Below are 25,995 nucleotides of genomic sequence, written 5' to 3'. Positions count from 1 at the left end.
CATTGTTGTAGTGTTAGAGAGCCTTGATAATACGGTATAACAAGCATTTCCAATGCAATAGGTCTCGCATTTACGCGAGTTTGAGCTATTGACATTGCAAATGAACAATGCCTTTTATTTTTGTTTTAGTTTTTAAAACATAAATAAAAGGCATTGTCATTTACAATGCCAATAGCTTAAACTCGGTTAAATGCGAAACCTATTGCATTGCAAATGCGTGTTTCAAATTGCTGGCGGAAGGCATCTTGGAGGGAGTAAAACATGTAGGGGTAGATGGCTTCTGCCTCGTCCCTCACCAACAATTTTTTAAAAGTGCTAGAAGCAGCCAGTGCTGGCAGCGTCATAGTGCTCACAAAAAAAAAATGTTTAGCCATTGAACATGACGAGCACTGTGCATGCATATATATTAACCAATTTGATATTTACTATTCCATGCAGGTTGCTTCATTTACACTATATCGCCCAGGTTGATAACACAACAATCAGTCACTGTATATTTCTTATGAATAACACATCAAGCTCTACATTTCAGTCTGGAATGATTTTTTTTTTATTACCACTATTGTGCCCTCACTGTCGCTAAGGACATTTGAGCCGGAAAAAATCCGATTAGATTAAACACTCGTAAGCATTGCTGGTACTCTGCGTGTCAGAAGTTCTATTGCTGACAGGCTGACTCAGTATTTCATTGTTTCGAGGTTGATAAACAGTAGCATCAAAATTGTTAATAGCAATACTGCTTGCCTTCAGAAACGTGGAGGGCAGCATCATGCCCTATTTATTTTTTAAGACCATTAATTATAGTGTTAGCGGTTAGGAAGAGGATGGTAGGGTGAACGCAAGTTATACATCGCGCCTCAACGTAAAGAGGCGGATACGGAAAATCTATGTAACAAATAGAGATGTTGAAAACCAGCGAGTCCCCACTGACAGGCGCTAAGATCCACCCCCCTTCCAGGCGACTAGGTCACACTTAGAAATTTATTAGTTAGTTGTGTATCCAGCTGAAGCTACACCCGAGCGTGACATCTATTGTGCAGTAATAAAATAAGTCCTGGGATGGTTGAAAGAGAGCTGCTTATCACTTAAGGAGATAGTTTATCTCGGTTTTATCTAAGCAAAGGAGCCGGCATTTTACAGAAAGCTTCCCTTTGTTCCATTTTTCAGCTGCCTGCTTCCTTGTGCTTAATAGTTCGCTTACCATGCAGACCAACGACAACTCTTCAACATTTTGGGGCAACGTTGGTAGCAGTTTAATCAATAGCAAATCATGAAAAGGAACATTTAATTTGTTAGGGGGATATTCTCAAGAACGTGTGATAATCATCACAAAAGTAGCTTAACGCAACTTTGCATATCGCAGTCTATCGTGGGAAAACAACGCCGTGTTAACGTAACGTAGTTTTCGCAACCCGGCGGCACCATGCGATAGTCTCACAATAACACGTCAAATGACCGCGTTAAAATCAATGCGAGACGCCGCAAAAAATACGAAACGCGAATGCGGAAAAAGTTGCAATGAGGCAAATCGCAATACAAAAATCAGCGATAACCAGCGACAGGCCTGCATTTCCCACGCGTCATGCAGGAAAATGCACTATAAAAGCAAAACAAGAAAAAGACACCAAAAACAAAATAAACTGCGGAGCAACATGGATGCACCCGGACCGAGTGCCCAGGTCAGCGCAAACCCCACAGACCACCAGCAAGGAACCTCGGGGTCGAGGAACGCCAAGGAGAAGAGGAAGACGGGGTACAGTCCGCATGACAACCTGATCGTCGTCACGGGGGTGACAGAACACTAACAACTGTCCGTCACCTCCACCGTGTCATTGGCAACACAGACAGAAAAATGGCATTCCATCGTAAATGCAGTCGGAGTGTGGAGGAGGCCAAGATGCGCTGGCATGATGTGAAAAGCCAAACCAAGCAGAGACCCGCTGCCGACAGCAAGGCAGCAACGGCAAATGGAGGTGGTAGTCCTGCGCCACAGGAGGAGCTGGAGCAAATGGTGGCCACAGTCATCAGTGTGGAGACGGTGCAAGTAGTCCGGAGTCTGGACACTGCTCGACATGACTTGACACAACATCAACAGGGTGAGTAACGAACAGGGACTGGGGGGACAGGGGGTCTCAGGCACAATGGCACACATGCACAACGATGTCTAGCACACCGCACACCCACAATGACCCTGGGTCATGTCCCTGATCCCTGTGGCACACTACAGCACACATACAAACATCAAGTAGGCCCCCGTCCACCATGTGCCCAAAGGGGTCCCACCCCACAGATAACCAATTCCACAACACACACATGCACCCGTGTGAAACACAGCAAAGATGCGTATTTGTGAGCCACACTGACAATGCATGTGACACTACATGACCAGCAGCATGGCTGGAGTGCAATCACCATGACATTGTACACACCAAGAGACTGAGGTAGCTGAGTGTGGATCACATCCGTAAAGGAGCATATCACACTCTGACACATCCACGTGCACAAACAACCACTAACGTCAACAATACATCTGCAGACAAACAGTGCACAAAAGTACAGAAACCGTTCAAGAGCACAAATGACCCAAGTCGCTAACATTACAGCACCTTAAAAGCACAAAAGTCAAAGGCACACCGCCTCCAAGGGATAAGGGGCAGCAAAATCACAGCTGCAGGAGCGACTCTCCCACAATGCAGCACACACACATAGCAATGACAGCACATCCACATGGACGACAATGTGGTACACAGTGAAACACTTACACTGCAGAACAGAGGACACAATTGGGTCTGCTTGTGCATAGAAAATGGCCAATCACATCTGACATAGCAGGAAACTGTGAGATGAAAATGTACGTGTACAACCTAACCTACGTCATGTAGTCCAAATGTCCACTGTCCCGCATCAAATAGTCCGCTCCTCCCAAACAGTCACAATATACATTGTCATGCAGACTGTATGTAAACTTGAACAATGCATCAACATACATGCCAACACAATGTCAACAAACATCTTCCCTGCACATTGCAGAGGCACAAACAACACCTCCAGCAGAGCAGACCAGACAGCTCTACAGTGATGCTGAAGAGGACCTCCACACTTTCGACACCGATGCCCTACAACAGTTCATGGACATCTTAGGCAGTCAACCTCCAGGAGCAGGGCAGCCCAGCTGCATTGAGGATACCCCACCCCCTGCACAGACCACACAGCTGGATGCACCCACCACCATAGCTGGCTCCCAGCAGCCCACCGAAGCACACATCGCATTCCAAGGCCAGAAGTCAGACTGCCAGAAGGGGGTGGCTGAACGGGTGCGGTGGGGTTCTACCTCATGGAAGCCAAACTAGATCACATACGTGGGTGTCTAAGTCCCATCAGGGACCACCTACACTCCCCAACAGAGACCCACACTGCGACAGAAACACATGCCTTTGCACATTTTCAGTGCTGAACTACACCCAGAGCCACGGGATACTCATCCACACCCCCACGCTGGAATGGCGTATGCCGGCACAGTTCACTCCTCTTACGTATTGAGTGGGGGACGACAAAGCTGCATGTGCAAGGTCTCACCCGCTGCCTGCGGTGACTTGGCTGCGTCCGCTGTACACTGCACAATGTAATGTTGTAGGGCCCAGGGCCCTAATGCATACATCATGAGCACACAGACACACTCAGATAGTTCATTGAACTGGCTACGGGCACGTGCGCTCGACACCTTCATTGCCAGGGTCACATGTACAGTGATGCCTGTGCTGGATGTGTGTGGGGTGAGTGTAAGCCAGCCCTCATGGAGTCGTTGGTGCTGGCAACAACTTGAACAGTGATCACAATTAAAGCGGTAACGGAAAACACCAGCATAACAGAAACAACTGTGAAGCATCATGGTGGTAGCTGGAGAAAGTACAGTGTTCACCCAATATGCAACCAGAATGGTCCATGAGATGAGCAGGGTATCAAGCTGATGATGGCACCCACGACAGGTGTGAGCAACTCTGATAGTCTGGCAGTAACACACTTCCGACTCTGGCACCTGTTGTTTGGAGTTGGTCCTGGCAGTGGTGGCGTGTGCATCCTGCGGTGATGTGACGCCTAGACAGGTCAGGACTCGATTTCATGTGTGAGCCCAGGTGGACCGCAGTTGAGACCGGAGGCAGCGAACAGCGGAGGGCCACAGACACATGGCCTTGATGACCCCCAGTCCGTCGACCCAGAGGCCATCCAATATGCTATCTGACAGGGTCCATGACTTGAGCTGCACAGAGTTAATGGCCCCGGATGCACTGCAGCCGGCACAGGCACACCGCCACAGGACGGTGACTTGCAGTGCACTGAGGTAGGGCCACGCAAGCTGAGTGGGTCCTCGTCGATGTCGAAGGTGAATGTTGTGGAGGGTTGCGGGGGATAGTAGAAGGTGTCCTCCAGGGCATGATGCAGAGGGCAGAAGCTGGCCGGAAGCGGCAAATGGAGGAGTTGAATGCTACAGCCTCGTTTTTGCCCCAAAGTCAGTATCACCGACATGATGATGAAGACAACCCCCAGTCCATAGACTCAGTCGCCACCAAAGTTCAACCAGAAAGTGTCCATGGATGTCGGGGAACAGACTTAGTGGCACCGGAGCTGAAAGGGGATGCAGTCTGCGATGAGGCCAGTACAATGATATCAAATCTGCCATAAATAAATCAAGACTGAGCTCCCAATGTGTAACCTACTCGACCGCAGTGTAGGCCCAAGGCAGCGGTCAGCAGGGGCCCACAGCCACGTGTCGTTGGCTCGCGATGCACAGAGTATGTGACACCAGAGCAGTTGTTGGCAGTGTTCGATCACCTCCGTAATGATGATCCTCTTTTCCTCCAGACCCAAACGCGTCTTCCTCTTACACCTCTCCTTGCGTGGAATGATATGAACTCTGCCATTGAGAAATCAAGACTCAGTTCCAAATGTGTGACCTACTTGACCGTAGTGTAGGCCGGAGGCAGCAGTATAGTACGTCAATGAGAAAGGAGTACAGCGGGCCTGTGTCGCGGAGACCGTGATGGGGTGAGGAGGCTGCCAAGGTCGCGGGCCTTGGGCTTTGAGCTTGTGCTGGCACGTGGTGGGCCCTCTTTGACACACACCGGTGTCGGCAGGTGAGCAGTGAGGCCTGGCTGCGCAGGGGCGGGCAAGATGGGTTCGGGGACCAGCGGCCCGGGGTGTAGCAGGTGTTCAGGATCGCAGGCAACACCGCTCACGGCGACGGCATCGTCGCAGGGTGGGAGGCGCCGCCCTGGCAGACACTTTGGGCATTCAGGAAGAGAACCACGCCCAAAGCTATGTGCTTTTTATTCACAGCCCACTCTGCACACGCTTACGGGGGGGACGTCACAAGCTACATTTCCGTGATCTTCCCCACTGGCTGGGGTAACATGGATGTGTCCACTACACTCCAATCACCAGCAGTGCATGTAGACATGGATATGTCTGTGGTCTGCATACTGCAGTCTGTTCAGCACATCTCTGCCACACTTGGCATTGAGTACATTCTCATTCATGGGTCACTTGCCTCCTTGGCACATGCCTGGTTCCCACCTCTCCCCACATTCCGCTATTGTGTGGCTGAAGTGCTATGCCGTTGATGGCTCATGTACATGGCTAGCCCAGGTTGCCACAGTAAGTTGTGCTGTCCTGTCTGGTGCGTGGGCATGTTGCTTGGCATGTTGTATGTGATTTTTTTACGTGTGCATTGCCAGAGTTGTGAGTTGCATGATTGTGGAGTTGAGGTGGGTTGTGGTGTGTTCATTTGGTACTTTCCAACGAGCAGTGCATACCCATAGGTGCCTTCCTGAAAGCGCTGGTTGATGATGGACTGTCGGAAGATGTAGGAATCATGCACACTAGCTGGGTAGTTGGCGACGACATTGGTGAAGAGTCCCCATTGGTCCCCTATTGCCTTCACATTGATGGAATGCGTGTGCTTTCTGTTGCGGTAATTGTGTGCAGTGTTGGCAGGGGGCACAAGCAGGACATGTGTGCAGTCGATTGCCCCCAACACATGCGGGAATCCAGCTATGGCGTATAGTCTTTGCTTGGTCTCCAGCTGTTCCTGCACATTGTGGGGGACATATAGGTACTGGGGTACCAAGCTGATGATGGCATCCAGGACAGGTGTGAGGAACTTGGATGAGGCTGGCTGTGAGACTCCTCCAACTCTGGCGGTTGTTGGTTGGGAGGTACCAGAGGCCAACAGGTGCAGCACAGCCAGCAGCTTTGTCTGCGGTGGGATGTTGGTTGTCCGCTGTGTTGGTACCGTCAGCCTGTGGGCAATGATGGTCAGGATGTGGAGGATGGTTGTCCTTTTGAGCCTGTAGTGGGCAATGACATTGTCTGGTGTTAGGTCTGTGAGGATGGTGTGTTTCCTGAAGGTCCACTGTCTTTGTCTGCGCTGCCTCTGTGGTGGTCTGGGAGAGAGGGGAGGTTCAGGTGGGGGAGAGGTTCAGGTGGGGGGTGGCAGTCCTGGGGGTGGTGGGGGTGGGTGTTGTGGCCCTGTTGGGGCTCCGAGCTGCATGATCAGTGGCTCCATGGCATCTGTTGGTCTTCAGGTGTGACTGTGGGCTGGGGTCCCTTTTCTGGTGCAGTTTGTCGTCTGACTTCGCACCAGGTCAGAGCAGGTGTTAATTTCCTGTTGCTAACGCGCCTTATCGCCTGTTTTGTGGCCTTATCGCCGAACTGGCTGGTCGTTGAGAAGGTTGAGGTTTGGTGTTGTCACGGCTTTTTGCTCGGGAATGCCTACTCTGCATCTCATTAGCGATAGTTGCCGGGGTCAACTGTGGCGATGTTTTTGCAGATGCTATCACAGGTAAACTGGTGGTATCGTCTGTTAGCACCAGCTTGTGAATGGGGCGATAAATTTATCGCGACTTTGGCTGCGATAAAGTGCCGATAACTCGGCGATAGATCCTTGAGAATATGCCCCCCAGTTTTTCCTTTTGGGCTGTCTGGTATACAACGTAGCAACGCCTGCACGCGCCTTTCAGTAAACTAAGTTTGGATATTAATCTACTGGGAAAACAGGCTTCCGGTCTTCCGTTAGGCAGAGAAACTATGAAGTGCCATTCCATCTGCGTACCAACATAAATGCCCCCCCCCCCCCAATCTTGCGCAGTTTAAATAGACCTGCACTTTGGAGGCTCATGGGTGGTAGTCCAGACCTCAGAGGCCATAATGCGAGGGGGAAGGCACGGGCTACACTGAGATGTGACCGTTAAAAAAAAAGCACTTTAAAAAACGAATTAAATGATAACACTGAAAATAAACCGCGACTGTCAGGAGGGGAAGAGCAGCACAGGGAGATTAAGTGAACTTTGAGCAGCGCCGGGTACCGAAGCTGAACACACTCACCTAAGAAAACCCTCACTTTGGCGGTTAATAGGAGGTGGTCCATACCTCAAATGCCATATTCTGAGGGGGACGGCACAGGCTACCATTAAAAAAAAAAGAAAAAGCGCTTTATAAAACAAATTAAATGCCAACATTGAAAATAACAAACAGCAACTGGCAAGAGGGGTAGGGATGGCACGGGGTCATTAAGCGAACTTTGAGCAGCACCGTGTACGGAAGTAGAACACACTCACTGAAGACAATTCACACTTTGGAGGTTCTTGGGAGGTGGTCCAGACCCCAGACGCCATAATACAAGGGTGAAGGCACAGGCTACACGTCCTCTGTGACCGTTCAACAACAAAAAAAGCACTTTATAAACATAATTAAATGACAACACTGAAAATAACAAACAGCGACGGGTGAGAGGGAGAGTGGTGGCACTGCATGGGGTCATTAACTGAACTTTGAGCAGCGCTATGTACTGAAGCTGAACGCACTTCAGACACGAGTAGCTGGAAGTAGCAACGGGTTCCAAAGGAGAAGGAAACAAAACAATGGCAATGCAAAATCAGCCCCAAGAGGCTAAACAAGCGGGAGGGGTTTGGTGCACAGAACAGGCGCCCTCGAAACACGTCTGACATTTGATCTCCGACTCCTTTGAAATTGTTCATGAATGCACAAAGTAAACAAAACTCAACATTTGATATTTTGCGACCGAATGAAAAAAAAAAGTGCTTACCGACTAATTGAAGGAGACAGTATAACACCGCACGTAAAAGATCCAGTCATGATGGGGGGGTCCCAAAAGGAGACAGGGCGGTAACAAGGAGGGACTAAGAAGCCTCATTATCAATCGGAAGCCAGCGTTTACCATGGACGATGACGCCAGCCAGTGAAAAATATGGGCGGGGCTTCTACACCACTTCTAAAAAATACCCTAATACAGCATGCCTCGCCTAGCGTTGCAGCGCATACGCTGCAATGCTGGACGAGACCTAAAAACTGATAATCAGTGGTGCTTTTTATGTTATCACAATAGATATGTCCAGTTTAAAACACTGCAAGTGTCCCTAACATTTACAGTGACATTTTAAATGATGAACAAATTTCCAATTTAAATTTTCAAAGACTACGATATCAAATTTTCCCTTTTCAAAATATGTTTAGCCAAGAACTTAGTCCAAATGCTATTTCTTTTTAGAGACAGTTGCCAATTGGCTAGGAAAGCTTTAGTCTTTCTCCTCGCTACAGCCTTGCAAACCAATGGAAATTCCTTTGAACTGTTAAGGGGCACCCAAAATGTTTATATCACTGATACCGTATATATGATTTGATGTATTGCACTTTAGATTATAAACCCTCACAGATAAATGACTATGGAATTGGATTCTATATTACTGGGTGTGGCTTTGAATGTCCCAGAGAAAGGTGGATTATATGAGAAAGTGGTCCTGCTTTCCTCAAGAAAATGCCTGCCTCAAAACTGATACTGGAGACGGCTGCTGCCTAGGAAAGTGAGATAATGCTGGAAGAGGCCACAGATTTAATACAACAATTATAAAATGGGCAAGTTCTATGGCCCAACAGTCTCCTGGAAAGCTTTTCAAGTGGCTTTAATTTCATCAGTGGTGGCTGCTCCGCTAAGGGGGCGGAGCGTCGCCCCACTGTGTTGCAGCAGTGAAGGAAAGGAAAAATAAAATGATAATAACGAGATGTTATTATACTTTTATTTGTTCCTGCTGTGGCAGCATGAGGGTGCGGCTTTCTTTTCATCAGTGGCGGCTCCTCTGCTGAGGTGGAGGAGCATCGCGCCACTGCATTGTAGCAGTGAAAAAAAGGAAAAATAAAATTAAAATAACGTGATGTTATTATACTTTTATTTGTTCCTGCTGCGGCAGCATGAGGGCGTGGCTGCTCTGCTCACAGAGCAGGGGAGGAGTGGTGAGCACACTAAAGTGCGCATGATGCTTTGGCCGGCCGGCGATACAGTCATGCGCACTTAGCATGTTCTCAACCCAGGCTGCATTACATCCTGGGTGAAGAACATGACTAGGCCCCCAGTCCGCGTCTGAGTGCTGAATTTCAGTGCTCAGACCAATCACAACGCTGCATTGCAGCGCTGTGATTGGCTTAGGAGAGCCAATGTGATTGGCTCAGAGGGACCTGGCTGCTTCCTGTGCGACAGAGGAGAGACAACATGGGATAGAGCGGTGAGGAGGTAAGTGTATTTTTCTTTTTTACTCTCCCGTACCCCCTCGCCCCCCACCCCGCCACCCCAGATCCGTGCCGGCCACCACTGCTTTTCATAGGGCCTTAGACAGAGCATGCACTACTCATTGCACTCGACGAGTCTCAATTTAATGGGCTCAATCTAAATAAATTCAAAACTTTATACATATTTTGCTGTGTGAGTAACCAGTAGGTTGTTCCCAATGGTACCAGTAAGTGTCTGTAACGCTGTTACTTCATTGCTTCTTGAATTTTTGTTTATTCACAGAAAGATTTCAAAGAGAGTTCATGAATACTCAAATGTCAAACAAACATTCTGGGCGTGGATCACATGAGTCCCAATGCATTTCGGGTGCCAAGCTCACCACCGTGCCTACTATTACGACGAGTGACAGTTTATGAAAACGAAGCCCAATGTTTTAAGCTGTAATATATGCATACAAATCAAAGTTGTATATTGAACATAAAATGTCTTCAATTATATTCATGTGAAAGGTTTTTCGTTGACTAAAGCAAATTGCAAACTGATGATGATTTCCTATTTTTGTTGTAGCACAGAAAATGATTCCGCTGCACCTTCGTTAATACTCCAGACTGGCAGGAAAGAGCACGAAAGCGACAACTGTGTTTTGAAGAGCAAGTCTGCAAAAGAAGATCCTGACTTCACTGTATCCTCAGAAGGTGAATCAGAATTCCTGTGCATGTATAATGGAGGAGCACTCACAGTATCATTAGACATTGTTGAAATGTAGACACTGGTAACATACAGTTTATGTTTCTTTTCAGTGTTGGAGCAATTCTCAAAGTATCCAGTAATAGAAGGTAAAATATCTTGCAATTCTGTTTCATAAAATGCAGAGTCATCAATAATAATAATGATGAGAATAAGAATAAGATCAAGAATAATAATAATAACAAGAAAATGTGTTATTCGTGTAGTACGTCAATCCACATTTTGATCATTTATAAGCATTATATAGAACAGGTGTCACAGTTGCCCAGTTTGATGGTATTCAGTATACTGATCAGAAGAGGATGGAACGCTAACTTGACCTTGCTAGGATTCAAACTTTTGAGTTGCATTGCATGAATATATGTAGAGACAAATGCAATATGTTAGTAATAACAATTCTTCCAGAAATGTAATGAATATCTTTATTTGTGCTATATTTCTATCAAATATTTAAACTATTCATACATGGTCCATGTAAAAGCATGGGTATTTTCTTCATCATAACAGCCCTCAAACCATTCTGCAGAGCATTACAATTCTTATGGCCTCTATGGTTTTGTGGCAAGGAAGGACCAAATAGTGTGTCAGAGCTATCTAGATTATGTAACAAGAATATGCTAATTATGTGGCACATCCTCTATCAGAATTGTTTTGATCCATTATCACTAGAAACATGCTTTTTTTTAAACCATCTGCAAATCAACTTATGCAGTAAATAATGTGACAACTGCACTAAATTCATGAGTAAATGGTAAACATCAAAGCCTTGTCTTGAAATGACTGTAACGAGAAAAATGTTTTTGCAGCAGTCGATCAGTTTTGTCAGATCCACAGATCAGGATGTGTGGATCCAAAAGGGGAAAAATGGTTCCTCACCAATGAAATCCTTTCTTTTTTTTTTAATTGCTCGGACTTTGGGACTCTCAAACAGAGATAACAAAATTGTTAACCCCTTAAATCCCTTGAATAACCTTTCTTACACGCTTATAGCTCAAAACATATTGAATAGATTTTCGCCGAACCAAAAAAGGAATTCCTTTCCAATAAAGGTCTACTTTTGTGCCAAGCTTAGTGTAAATACATTCAACTGTTTTGACTGCAGATGTGAGCAAAATTTCCTATGGAAGTTAAAATTGGAAATCACTCCTCCCCTCCCCTTTCCCTTTAACTTTATTTCATGGGGTCAGATCTTCACAAAACCTGGCATGCGGAAACTTAGCTGATTGCCAAAATTCATGAAAATCCATTCATGGGGGTCGAAAGTTATAGGCAAATCAAAAAATGCCTTTTCAGTAGAAACACCATCTGAACCATAACTGCATAGGGGATCATGCACACACAAGCCCACACATACACTCTTCATGATTACCCATTGTAGCAAGCCTCATCAGTTTTATCTGTGGCCCCTTTTGTGTGCCCACCATAAAAATACTTCTAAAAATACCACAGCTTATATGGTGGTAAGGACACTTACTTAAAGCCTGAATTTCCCAGGTCTTAGTCTTAGATTACCGCTATCATTATATGCTACATTAGACTGGACTATTGATTCTCTAGGGTTTAGATTACTGCAAACTTTATGTCCTACATTACATAGGACAATTGATTCTCTAAGGGTTTTAGTGAAATACACTATTGATGATGTTGCATCCTAACGTACATCCAGCAGTAGTATAAATATCAAACATTTAATGTAACCATAACTAAAAGAAAGGACCTCTCTGCACTTCAAAGACCCGTCTTTGAAGTCTCCCCCACTTCAAAGGCACAACTGGTTATAAGTACTGGGGCACTAACCCCGCCAAACCAGACACTTCTGGACCTATAACTAACTCTATCAGAAGAACTGCTGGGCTGCATCAAGGACTGACACTCTACTTTACTGCTGTCCTGAAGGCCTGTTTTTCTCTTGTGCTGCCTGCTGCTCTCTGACCCTGCTGAGGAGAGCTGGACTTTGCCTTGCACCAAAGTGATCTCCAAGGATGTGTTGATTTGCCTCCTGTTGTGTGAGACTCATGAATATCAAAGTCTCTACCCCTGCTCTTGGGCCTGGTTCACTGGAAGTGGACCCAGATACTTACTTCATAGGCACGGATGCATCCGCTGGCTGCATGAGCAGAAATCGATGCTTCATCCCTGCGGCAGTAGAAGAATCCGGCACATCGCATCAGAACCACTGCAGCGCCTGCAGAAACCAATGCACGGAACTGCACTTCACCGCTGCAGCAGCTTGGTGAAATTGGAGCATCCCCTTGACTGCGTGGAGAAACCCGGTGAATCTCTTCAGAACCTACATCTCTCAGAGCTTCGTCTACGGACCCAATGCATTGCCATCACTGTGTGGAGAAAATCGACGCATAATCTACTGTGGGATCGACGTATCGTTCGATGGTACCCCACATCTCGCTTTTGCTTCCATGATAAGGTACTTTGTTCACCAGGGCCTGAGTGGGTCCTGTAGTCGGCCTGCACTCATCGCAGTCAGCCTAAACTATTGACTTTGCCCCAGTCCAGCACGACCAGATTACCCCTACTGGAGCTTATCCCTTCTAAGTGCTAGAACTCTTTTTATGCTTTAAAACTTCATTACTCAGCTTATTTTTGTTGTTTTGGTCTTGACTTATTTATAAAATGCGTGTCTATTGTTCTAACCCTGTGTGGAGTTTTTCTGTGGTGTTTTCATTATGTTACTGTGTGTGTGTATGATGCACAGATATTTTACACATTGCCTCTTTAAATAAGCCTGACTGATCTGTGCCAAGCTACAAAAGGATGATCACAGGTTATCTTTTAGTGTGTATCTGACTTATTCTGACTAGAGTGGTGGTCCGTGCTTGAACAGGGTGCATACCTCTGCCAACTAGAGACCCCATTTCTAACAATAACTTACATAAATAAGTTTAGTCTTTTTTTAACGAGTGTTTGCGCCATCTCCCATTTCCGGAAGAAATTGAAAACTTGGCTTTTTAATCAAAACTAATAGTGAGGTCCCTCAGTTATCTTCACACCTCGGACGCATAGCGCCAGGACATTCTCCAGAGTAACAGAGCACCTTATAAATGCCCTTTAGATTATATACATTAAATTATGGCACCGTTATTTATTTTTCAGATATAAGACAGCTATCTAGCAAGCAGGGCAAGTGCAAAAGCTCTGCAAGCACTAAAACAAGAAAAGCAAACATTAGCAAAGCTCTTGGATCTTGCAAGTGAAACCTATTGGCTTTACCATTTTGAGTTAGAAAGCTGACATGATGTGCCAAAACATGACAAATGCAAACAAAGATGGCTGTGCATCCACGACAGCCATCTTTGAATGCAAGTGTAATGTTTTAACAAACCTATTCAAAGACTCCTGCAGTGGATGTTAATGCATCCACGGCGACTATCTCTGAGTCAATTTGTATTAGTTCAATAAACCTATGTAAGGGTGATCACAAAGCATGCACACGCATCCCCCAGGGCCATCTTGAAATGGGTTTGCTCAAATAACACAAACCCATTTCTTCATACCTATTGTGCAGGCATCTGTATTGGCAAGCGGACGTTTCGAAACAGGTATAAGTCCATTTTAAGATGGGCACCCGCTAGTAGCATAGCGCACACAAAAATGTTTTAAACAAAAAAGAAAACTTAAGTGGGCGGGGGCAACAAGCAAGGCAGGGTGGGGGAGAAACGGAAAAGCTGGGATGTGAGAAAGGCGCTAATTTTAAACAAGCATTGGCATAGCCAATAGGTCTCGCCTTTGGGACCTTATAAGTGTTTAGCCATGCAACAGTTGCATAACTAAACACTTATAAGGTCCCAAAAACGAGACCTATTGGCTATGCCAATGCTTGTTTTAACTGCTGCAATCTATTGGAGAACATCAAAGCGGCCGTGAATGTGATTGCGATCGCGATCAAACATCAAAGCCGCGAAAGTGAAAGTAATCGCGGTAAAGCGCGACGCGCACGCCCGCGCACATCGACTGTAGCTCTAGGCTGGCCTGGTAGCACTTTTTGGAGCCCTCACAAAATGTCTCGCCAGAAAAGCGCATGCGCTGGGTCTGGCGAGACCTAAAAATGAGTAAGATAAGTTAGCGCAGGAGAAGCAAACGACCAGCTGGGGCAAGTAGAGGAAGCAGCACAGAGAGCGAGGGGCAGAGCAACGTGAACAAAGAAGCATCACGCAGGGAAGAGAGCAAAAAAACACGTGTGCTTAAAAGAAAACAGCAAAAAAAGTGCCTCTTGAATGCAAGGATCGTCAGCCAAGGAACAAACAAGTCAGCCATCCAGAATACTGAAACTGAAATGCTTCTTGGCATGACACACACATGAATAGGGAGGGAAGTCACTGAACTTAGAAGAGGCAACTGTGATAGACAATAAAGCCATCTGTTCATGAGCTGGGGGCTGACACAAACGTCACTATATGTATATTGGAACTAATAGGTCTACCCTACAGACCTAATAGTTCCAATATAAAGCTGTGTAGCTAAGACTTAAAATTGGCATTGGAAAGTCCGAAGTATAAGTCCATAAAAAATTAAGGGGAAGCAGTTACAAGGAGAAGAGGTATACGCCAGAAAAGTGGGGATGGGGAGGACCCCCGTGTAAAAAAAGAAAAAAACTAGCATTGGCAAAACCAATAGTTCTCTCCTTCAAGCAGAGGTATTGGCTTGCTAATGATTTGTGCCGGTAGGATTCAGCATCTGCAAAAAGAGGCCCAAAATTATTTTTGCTGATGCAAAAATGTGCAGCACCGGCAAATAAAAAAAGGCACATCAGTCATGCGTAAATATGCTTCAGGATGCTAAGTTGGCCCAGTGTGATGAGGTATACACACAACAGGCATGCTCATGCTACGGAATGCTACATCTACCATTGTTTTGTGTTTTTTTACTTGTACTTGCCACATACCAATTATAGAGCATTAAATAAAAAAGGTAAAAGTATGCCAAAGCTCTTATTTAAAAAGTGCAACCTGCAGCTGCTGAGCCCTCCCAATTTTGTTTTATGACCGTGCTGTGAGGACCACGGCAGCTCCGCAGTGGGGGGAGGGGTATTGCGGTGTGAGGTGGGTGAGCAATAGAGGAGCATGAGGAAGGAAACATGCAAATAAATACAATATTTAAAAAGCCATAAGGAAACCAACCGACGAGGTGATGAGGAGGGAGAAATATGGCGTGCATGGAGGGGAGCGGCTATTGGGGGAGAGAGAAAGAAAACACATGCACCTCTATGTCATCCAATCAAAAGGAAGGTAAAGATGCAAATCTACTGCGTAGAGACAAACCCCAGAAGAGAAAGGAAAGCCATTAAATAACAAGCAAGTAAATAATATTGCCAAGAAAGCCGGGCAACGGCCTGCTCCAAAGTCCATTGGAAGTATTGGTTTCGTCTACGTAGGTTGTGCCGACAAAAGCTGTCTGTAGGCGACACCTAATGGAGCTGCGGGAACATTTGCTACGTCAGACCACGTAAACGCTGGCATTTCGATGAATGATTTTCCACTGTATGCTTTGTCAGCTACATTTCGACCAGGCATTGAAACCAATGAACCCTTCCTTTACCCTACCGGATCATGTCATGATGATAAAGCATCATAGGGTAACTATTTTTGGTGCTCCTGGAAAAATATCGGACCCGCACGGTCTGAGCTCCTAGGCCCCTGGAGTCTCCCGTGTGTAAGAAGATCTGAGAAGGGAAAGCCCGAGGTGGAGAATGCTTTCCACATGCCCCGTGGCTGCTTTGATCTCTCTGGCGCGAGGTCTGTGCCTGAGCTAATTATAGGCCGGCCCTTTGCACATTTACGTAGGCATGGACGGACACAGCGCCCTCTGCCCTTCTCCGGCAGCGGCACGCTGGGCCGGCGCTTTGCACGTTTGTAGACACATGGACACAGCGCCCTCTGCCCTTCTCCGGCAGCGGCACGCTGGGCCGGCCCTTTGCACGTTTGTAGGCACATGGACACAGCGCCCTCTGCCCTTCTCCGGCAGCGGCACGCTGGGCCGGCGCTTTGCACGTTTGTGGGCACATGGACACAGCGCCCTCTGCCCTTCTCCGGCAGCGGCACGCTGGGCCGGCCCTTTGCACGTTTGTGGGCACATGGACACAGCGCCCTCTGCCCTTCTCCGGCAGCGGCACGCTGGGCCGGCCCTTTTGCACGTTTGTAGACACATGGACACAGCGCCCTCTGCCCTGCTCCGGCAGCGGCACGCTGGGCCGGCCCTTTGCACGTTTTTAGACACATGGACACAGCGTCCTCTGCCCTGCTCCGGCAGCGGCACGCTGGGCCGCCCCTTTGCACGTTTGTAGACACATGGACACAGCGCCCTCTGCCCTGCTCCGGCAGCGGCACGCTGGGCCGGCCCTTTGCACGTTTGTAGGCATGGACACAGCGCCCTCTGCCCTTCTCCGGCAGCGGCACGCTGGGCCGGCCCTTTGCGCGTTTGTAGACACATGGACACACACAGCGCCCTCTGCCCTGCTCCGGCAGCGGTACGCTGGGCCGGCCCTTTGCGCGTTTGTAGGCACATGGACACAGCGCCCTCTGCCCTTCTCCGGCAGCGGCACGCTGATGCTGTTTTTTGAAGCAGAAATTCTCCTGCACATTGCTGTATAAACCGGGCATTTTGTTGAGTAGTGTGTGTAGCTCTACAAAAAGCCCTGCACTGTTTTCAAATGGCTCATCGGTTACTACCTGTGCTGTATCAACATTGTGACCCATGACATATATAATGCGTTATGTTTCTGTTAATATTATATGGTATATTCAATGTCCCTTTCCTCCTTGTCTGTCATTCGTGATGTGGCCGGAAGCAAAATATTAGCATTACAAACACTTGGGGCCGCAGGAGCTCTGGAGGTACCGCAGGATGATGGCGCCGGAGGAATGTTACTCAAACACATGAATGTTTACAGGCAATAGCAGCTGCATAAAGTGGAGTCAGCTAGCCCTAGGCTGCAGGTGACTCTCATCTTTGAAGCCTTTTGACGTTCCCAGTTCTCAAATGCTTCTCTTGCTTGGAAAGCACAAAGAGAAGGGGCTGGAGGGAAAGTAGTTGAGGTGCACATGAAAAATCATAGAAGGCAAAAACATCAGGTAGGTAAGAAACGCACGAGGTGAAATTAGAAGTAAAGAAGATGTATGCATATACGTAGGAATCTACCTTATAAACGCAGAAGAGGTAGTATTCATATATTAGCAACCTTGAGTGGGGTGGTAGCATCAGTGTTATGTGTAGACCCAGGGAGTGGGGGATAGCACGCCAATGAGTGTGTGTGAGGTGGGGTTGGCCCTTTTTAATGTAACCATGGGGTTGTGATCGTCCCAACAGGTGAAATGTTTGCTGAAGTCTCAGTTGCTTACAGCTACTAGAGCTGTATTCCAGTCAATTATTTGTTTGCCCACTGTTCCACTCCAGATGTGAAATAACCGTATGAAAATCAGTCCTGGTCGATAGGATCAGTCCAGCCCGAGCGGCCATGTCACATCCTCACTAAACGAGATGACAAGCCACTCCAGGCACGTTTCAACCTCGTTGGACCTCATCAGTGAGGTGCAGCTTTAATCCGGAAGCATAGTGAGCGCTGGACCCACATCTGGGCATATCCATCACACTTAGGGCATCAGACTGAAACAACAAAGACGATGGGTGGAATGCTTGCAAAAGTCTCAGCCACGAGCAATCCCTCAGGACTCTTACAGTCCAACACTGTGAATATTCTATCAACAATGAGCAAGCCAAACCGTTCTAAGAGAGACTGTGGGGGCGTGGTGGTGAGGATGGACAGTGGAGTTGACCAGGGTTTATCCAGCATTAAATTACACAAAACATCAAGGAGAGTGCCACTACACCATTCTCAGACCCAGACTTTGTTTTAACATTTTCATTGAGGCCTTGAACAGCTACATTCCATCAGCGGTAACTTCTCTCCACTAAAGTACGGTAGCCGGTAGCTTTGTCATAGGGTCTTTCCTCCACCAGGAGGAAGAGCTTCTTGGTGTTGAGAATCGGTGGGATCTGTGAAAAAGGGCAGTGAAATAAAATTTCTTCCTACCCCACCGTTGTGCTATTTAATAAAACTGGGGCGGGGGTAAGGTTAAAAACAGTGAGATGTGTTGGGGATGAGTTATGCATCCTTCACATCTATCAATATGGCCAATGTGGTCGACATGTTTCAACCTACTTACACTTAGAGAGTTTGTCTGCTTTCTTCAGGACCGTCATATGTCAGATCCCTTATGGTATCAATCAATCAATATTTGTAGGGCGTGCTAATCACTCCTTAGGGCGATCCAGGCGCTGAAGGTACCAGATGGGACAATACCCCCTGTAACTTTGAGTGTAAGTTCAATGACTCACTTAGATTGGGAAACGTATTTCTATTGGATGGGGATTGCTAAAGGCCCATAGGACACGGGGAGGAGTCAGGTGATTTATCAGCGAGGCTTATGTAGCTATTTACCTGGGCTCCGCTCTCTGCATCCTCCCCGAGCATGCAGGTCCTTGATGTTTTCTGTATTGCTATAGAAAGCTGAGTGAACCCAAGTTTCCTGCTTCTCACACCCCCACATTGATCTTTTTTCAGCATTTCATTACCACAGAGGTTATTTTAAGGCAGCTTCGACACATGTCCACACCCTGCATTTAGTTAATTCAAAGAAGTTGCGGGTTTAGGGGTCCTACAGTCTTGAGAAGATGAGATGGATCTGGTTAGGGACAAGAGAGGTATGAATCATGCCACCAACTAAGACATGAAAGGCTGTAACTCGTCCTCTTGTATTTGTGGTTGCCATAGGAGACAATAAAATAAAATAATAATTGTGGACTTTAGACAGTTTTATTGTGTAGGTCCTGGTAAGAGCTCTGATTGAGAAATCACCACACAGTGCACCAAGAAACAGCCCTCTATCCACTAGTTTCATGTGATGAGGCATTCCTGAGTTCCGTATGCTAAACGCTTCTTCGATCCCAGTGGGGGCCAGCTGCGATGCTTGGAGTGATATGCGGGCCTTTTGATGAAGTATGCCACCTAAGACCGCTTAGGGCTCAGCCTCCTTTCAACTCAAGCACTTTTTGAATAAGGAAAGGCACAACCACTCGCAACAGGAATCGCAGAACTTTTGCCATGAAACCCTCTTCTGTAGGATTGGTGATCTTGTTATTATTTAGTTTATGGCATATCAGCGGGTAGATCACAAACATTTAGAAGCCAGTTCCTTCTGACTCCTTCATTGGATTGATACAGTCCACCAAGGCAAAGGCAACCCTCCAGCCATGGAACCATGGAAGAACAGGCCTGAGAAGCGAATCTTTACCACAACACTGAAGGAACCGTAGTCCCATGCTTTGGAGATAAAGGCCGCAGAGGAACCATCATATCAGAGATTACAAACTTCATCAGCCCCAGTGGAGTCCAGGCTACCCGCAAAGCATCAAAACTCATAAATCTTCTGCTCCACAGAAATCATTGTTAGAAAGTGAAAGACTTTATCGATATTAAGGGAAACAAGTGTGTTCAACCAACAAGTCACTACATGGGTGCCACCAATAACTTTTCCATATAGCACTTAACCAGTGCTTAATTTGAGCCGGGGCTGCAGGTGGGGCCCACTGGCACTAGCTGTTGGGAACCAGGACTTATTTTTCTTCTTCAGACTTTGACCCAGAAAAAGAGAGAGAAAGGCAGAAAAGGGGGAAGTAAAGAGGAAGATAAGTCCGACAAACAATGACAAAGGGAGAAAGGAGGGATGAAAAAGTAGCAGCAAGAGTGAGATAAAGGGACAGGGAGTGTTGAGTGATGCATGTAAGAGGCATGAGTTGGAATTATGACTAGATAGCATTCGACAATCCCAATAATCAAGAAGCTCCGGCAGCGAGATGCTGATAAAAACCTTCGGCCCCGGCACTTATTCTTTGCAAATTAAGCACTGGCTTCAAGCCACATATTCTTTATTTCTAGGAGCTGTAAATATTAATAATATTCTGAGAGACTGGTAGCCAATGCAATGCACTCAAAGATGAAGTTGCAGAAGAGCAAGGAGGATGTAGTAAAGCTAAACACACAGCCTGGTTCTGGATTTACTGTAATGGATGCAAAATAAACGCAGGTGAAGCCAATAATAGGGAGTTACAGTGAACCAGGCGACTGGGAATGCGGCCAGAATCATCAATGGTCCTAGGATCAGATACATAAGATATACAGTTTCTAACCAGTTTCATTAAGAAAATGCAGGTGGAGGAGAGTTTACTGACCAGCTGAAGAAAAATCTTAATTGAACTGAAAGATCAAAGTAGCAACAGTAGAGACAGTAGTTGGAGATGTTCCTAGTTGAAAGGCCAGAATCCCATAAGGAGATCTTTGGCAGGTTTGCGCTCAGAGATGACGAGGACTTCCGTCTTGTCAGTGTTTGCTTTAAGAGAATTGGAGCTCATCTACTCTCCCACCATCATGCAGTTGTTCAAATCAGAGATAACATTGCACCGAGGATCATCTAATGATATCAGACTCTACGTATCATCCACATAGCGCATACATTTTAGGCCACAAATGTGTTAAGTGAGGACAGGGGGCAAACATATCAATTGAATGGGGGGACTTTGTGGGTTGAAGTCGGCATGGTTTCGGTAGACAGCACGAGGAGGTGGATTATGCATGAACATGTATCACTGTTGTGAGAGTTCATATGTAACATGGTTTCTTCCTCTTTCATATGTTTTCATCTGAGATAAGGAGTGCCTCCGTACATGGGATAGATGGATTGCTATCCTTCCATTCTTGCCGCCATCCAAGGAGGCGGGAGGGGACGTTTCATTTCACTCCAGTATATGTCTTTGCGGAGATGTCTGTGAGATTCCTAAATGCCAATAAAGTAATGGTTCTGTGGGGGTCCCAGGGTTTCAGTAATGATTCACTGGGGGTCCCCGGAGTCCAGTAATGATTCACTGGGGTCCCCGCAGTCCAGTAATGGTTCTGTGGGGGTCCCAGGGTTTCAGTAATGATTCACTGGGGGTCCCCGGAGTCCAGTAATGATTCAGTGGGGGTCCCCGCAGTCCAGTAATGGTTCTGTGGGGGTCCCAGGGTTTCAGTAATGATTCACTGGGGGTCCCCGGAGTCCAGTAATGATTCACTGGGGTCCCCGCAGTCCAGTAATGGTTCTGTGGGGGTCCCAGGGTTTCAGTAATGATTCACTGGGGGTCCCCGGAGTCCAATAATGATTCAGTAGGGGTCCCCGCAGTCCAGTAATGGTTCTGTGGGGGTCCCAGGGTTTCAGTAATGATTCACTGGGGGTCCCCGGAGTCCAGTAATGATTCAGTGGGGGTCCCCGCAGTCCAGTAATGGTTCTGTGGGCGTCCCAGGGTTTCAGTAATGATTCACTGGGGGTCCCCGGAGTCCAGTAATGATTCACTGGGGGTTCCCGCAGTCCAGTAATGTTTCTGTGGGGGTCCCAGGGTTTCAGTAATGATTCACTGGGGGTCCTCGGAGTCCAGTAATGATTCAGTGGGGGTCCCCGCAGTCCAGTAATGGTTCTGTGTGGGTCCCTGGGTTTCAGTAATGATTCAGTGGGGGTCCCCAGGTTCCATTAATTATTCAGTGGTGTCCCTGGGTTCCAGTAAGTAATAAATGGGGGTCCCCAGAGTCCAGTAAGGATTCAGTGGGGGTCCCTGGGTTCCAATAATGATTCAGTGGGGGTCCCCCGATTCCAGTAATGAGTAAGTGGGGGTCCATAGATGTCCATATATGTCAAAAGGTTATGAACCACTGGTTTATTACATTGTGCCCTAGTTTATTTAGGTCCTAGAGAAAGAACTGTATTCCAATTTGGGGGCAAGGCCGTTGATTCTCTCCAGGGTGAGGACTCCTCTCGTGGGCTCGGAACTGTGACAAGGAGGACGGCATGCACTCCAGGCCCAGGCGAGAGGCCTTGATTTAGTATGGACAGGGGTTAGACAAAGTCTTGGAATTGACAATGTTTCAATGTGTACTGACAATCCATAGGAGGGAAGCGATGATTCATAGATTTCCGATTTGCATGCAGGGTGCGAATGAAGCCTTTATTGTTTGATTTTGCCCTATGCACAGTTTCACCTTGAAACTGCCCAATTACCGGTATCGTCGGAGGGATAGTTAGGCCTAACACATATTTTCATCGAGGTGGAAAGGGCTCTGCAGTAGAATTGTTTCAGCTGAAATAAAGCTTCTCTCGCCGCGATTCTGACTTCCATTTGAGAGTGTGGGGTTTATTGTACAACTAATCAGATTCCCAGAATCCCAGACGAGTTGAATACAGATTGCAATAATGTATTCCTTTCTGCCATTGTGGGTCTCCCGCTGCCCACACAGTTGTGTGCTCTGCAAACAGGCTGCCCTGTGTGACAGGAATACCAAGTCATTGCTTTCTTTTCGGTTTCAGCCACAAAATCAAAGATTCCCATTGGAGCAACTCTGCTTTTTTAATTCTCATCTATCCAGGAATCGATAACATCTCTGCTACTTATTCTTTACTCATATTATTGATCTCTGAGTTACGTCTACTTTTCAGAAACCTGTAGTAAACTTTTAATGGCAGAGTTTTTTCCTGACAGTAGCACAAATCTCTAAACCTCCGGCACTCACAGGTGGCCGACCTCCCCCAACGCAGAGTAGGGGGCTCAGTTTCTCAGATCGGTAGCGCTTGACTGCACCGCCTTTCCTAAGCACTTGAAGCAGTAGGAATTTAGGGCCTTATTAGAGTTCTCCGGAATTCCTGGGTGGGAGGGGTTGGGGGAGTCGCCCTTGACCGCATGTGGATTCCTAGTTCCGAAGACTTTCCTCTGACCGTCTCAGCCAGTGGAAGATGTCAGCTGACTGCATGCGGTTTACCCTGTGCAAAAATGTACCAGGCACAGCCAGTCTGGTGTTCCTGCAGCTATTGAGGGGGCGCTGGATCACTCGGAATGAGTAGGCACCCCCACTGCTCCTGGAATACCGCTCCAGATGCCTTGTACAAAGTGCTTTCATTCAGTGGTCGAAGTGGGGAAAAAAAAGTAGGGGAACTGTGGGCGGAGACTCAGGGGGCGGGACTAACCCAAGGTTTGGATTAGTGGGCGGAGTCGGAGGTGTGGCTAGAAATAGCAAAACATACCAATTTTTGAACGTTTGGCATTTCACTGACCAGTTACAGCTTATAACGTTATTTAATTCAAAGAATCAATAAACATGTTTATTTGAGGTTTAATATATAAGTTGTTTATATTTAATTCATTTACAATGTGGGACATGTTTCCAATCACAGAATATTCCAAATACGCTTATAAGTGGAATCATAAGCCATTTCTCTCCGAGCCATGCAGTTTCTTTCATCTGTACTTCTCCTCCCTTTTTCTAACCATTTCTGAACATAAAATTCAGGTTTAAATTCTATGACAGGTGGCCCCACGATATTTATGAACATTGTAGAAGACAGTTGATTGGTTGATATTCTGTTCCGCAGTGGTGTGAGCACATCATTCATTACACTAAAGCCACATTCACATTCAGCAGTTGAGGTACAAAAGGTGTTTATAATGTGCATTAATGGTTTCAGGCTTTCAGAGATGCAATTTTTATTTTGTTTGTACTCTCTGAAACCAAGGATGTACTGCCTGGTCTCAAATACATGCAACCTGCTACAAAGGTTTTGTAATTCTCCCTCACCGTATAAGATGTCTACTGGATCTGGCCAATAAACTGGTTGTAGGAGTTTCATTCTATGTACTAACTCTTTGTATTCGATTTCATCATTGTTTGTGGTTGTGCATCTAGAAACATTTGATGCATTAGACATTGTCATCCTTTTTCGCAGGTTATTTGCTAAGCTCCTAAAGAACTGTGCCCTATTGATGCTAACACAGCCTTTGTTCTGTTGCAGTCCTACAGAGCAAACTGCATCCGTTCAGCAGCATCTAATGCAGTTGTAGCAAACAAAGGGCCCAGGTGCATCAGCCATTGATTCAAACACTAAAATCTGCATCTGTATTGAACGATCGGCCTCATATATGGTCATATCACGCCACTGCAGCCTTCTGGATAGGTCACCCAATTCTGTGAGAGCATCATATAAAATGCCCATATTTTCAACAAACACCAGGGAGGTTAATAAACGGTTTAAACCAGCATATTTCCTCTGCTCAATGTCTCTCCTCGTTGAGTCTTCGGAAGATTCCATGAAATGTTTAATAAGTCCTTTGTAGTTATTCCAAACAGCTCTCACAGATATTTCACTTGAGGACACCCAACGTACATCTAGCACCTTTCCAATTGCCAGAAGTCTTACTTCTACCTCCAGAGCACATTCCCCAAGCTCTCTCTGATTTTTCGGAGAGGTCTAGTGGGGCCTTCTAAAGTCTATCATGGGTGCTCCCTCAGGAGTAGTCTGATGGACAAGGCATGAAGGCTGAACCAGGTTCCCCAGTTCCAAATTTGGTAGCTCTGGCCATAATGCCACATCCTATCCCCACCGAACACCCTTCTGCCCCACTGAGTGAAACTCGCACTGTCTTCAAAACTGTTTTTTCTATGTAATTTTCCTTTGATGGGAAGAGGAGGTTTCTGAGGTGGTAGTATCAGGCAAGTGACACTACTTGGGCTCCCTCTGTTCGAGCCTTCATGGAGGATCCCTCTTCATTGCTACCTCCACCTGACCCCAGACTCCGCAACGCACTCCCTTACAGGCTTGATTATCCACTACTCCTCTCCAGTGCACCTTATCTCACAGCTGACCTTGGGCCCCAGCCCCATATCAGGCACCATCGGGCTCCACTTTCATTTTTTCCCGTAAAAACATTAGTAAAATCACCTTCAAACTTAAAACATTGAATATAGCAGTAAATATAATTAGCACACACTTTAAAGTATGTTCCACAGTAGCCCTTATGACCCGACTGCTAATTAAATAAACAAAAACAGAAAGGCCATGACAAGGCCGGCTTTAGCGCTGATGCGAAAGTCTTTTTTGGCGCCACACCAATAATCACTGCCATACGCCACAAGTGCTCCTCATCTCCCCATAGCCCCTCCCCCTCATGACCTCCTCCTCGGATTCCCTCACTGCCACCCTCCACCAGTGCCCCTCATTTCGCTGTAGCCCCTCCCCCTCATGACCTTCTCCTCAGAATCCCTCACTACCATCCTCCAGCAGTGCCCCTCATCTCTCCCTAGCTCCCCCCTCCCCCCGATGACCTCTTCCTCGGATTCCCTCACTGCCACCCTCCAACAGTGCCCCTCATCGCTCCATAGCCACTCCCACTACCTCCTCCTCGGATTCCCTCACTGCCACCCTCCAACAGTGCCCCTCATCTTTATGTAGCCCCTCTCTCATATGCATTTCATTTGTTGTGTAGCGCTACTCATATCAGTGTAGTGTGTGTCAGTACTTTACACCACGCACACATTATACAGAGACAACGAATCATACAAGTATGTAAATCAGCCTACAGGGAATGTCACATAAGCCAATGAGGATTACAAGGTGTATGAATCACACGTCATCCATACTGGTGGGCAGTTATTTTCAGAGGGTTTGGTCTGGAGAAGCACAAACTCAGGATTTAAAGAGTACTCCAGTGGTTAGGGGTTGGCTTTACTGATAAAAATGTATATCTGCCCAAAGATACTCATTTTAGCAACATTAGAATAATGAAAGACTGGGGAAGTTCTAACTATA

The 25,995-nt window shown here is 46.7% G+C and overlaps 1 protein-coding gene across 1 annotated transcript in view; it reads left to right on the top strand.

Annotated features, from left to right (window-relative positions):
- The window catches only part of ALPK2 (alpha kinase 2), a 514,940-nt gene that overhangs the window by 419,387 nt on the left and 69,558 nt on the right, over nucleotides 1-25,995 (top strand). The window contains exons 8-9 of the mRNA XM_085630379.1: nucleotides 10,145-10,272; nucleotides 10,378-10,413. Coding sequence (XP_085486505.1) covers nucleotides 10,145-10,272; nucleotides 10,378-10,413 — 164 coding nt within the window. The remainder of the gene's footprint in view (nucleotides 1-10,144; nucleotides 10,273-10,377; nucleotides 10,414-25,995) is intronic.

The sequence above is a fragment of the Triturus cristatus genome, chromosome 2_1 (genome assembly GCF_964204655.1).
Source record: "Triturus cristatus chromosome 2_1, aTriCri1.1, whole genome shotgun sequence".
NCBI classification, from domain to species: Eukaryota; Metazoa; Chordata; class Amphibia; order Caudata; family Salamandridae; genus Triturus; species Triturus cristatus.
This window is presented reverse-complemented; position numbering and strand designations above follow the sequence as displayed.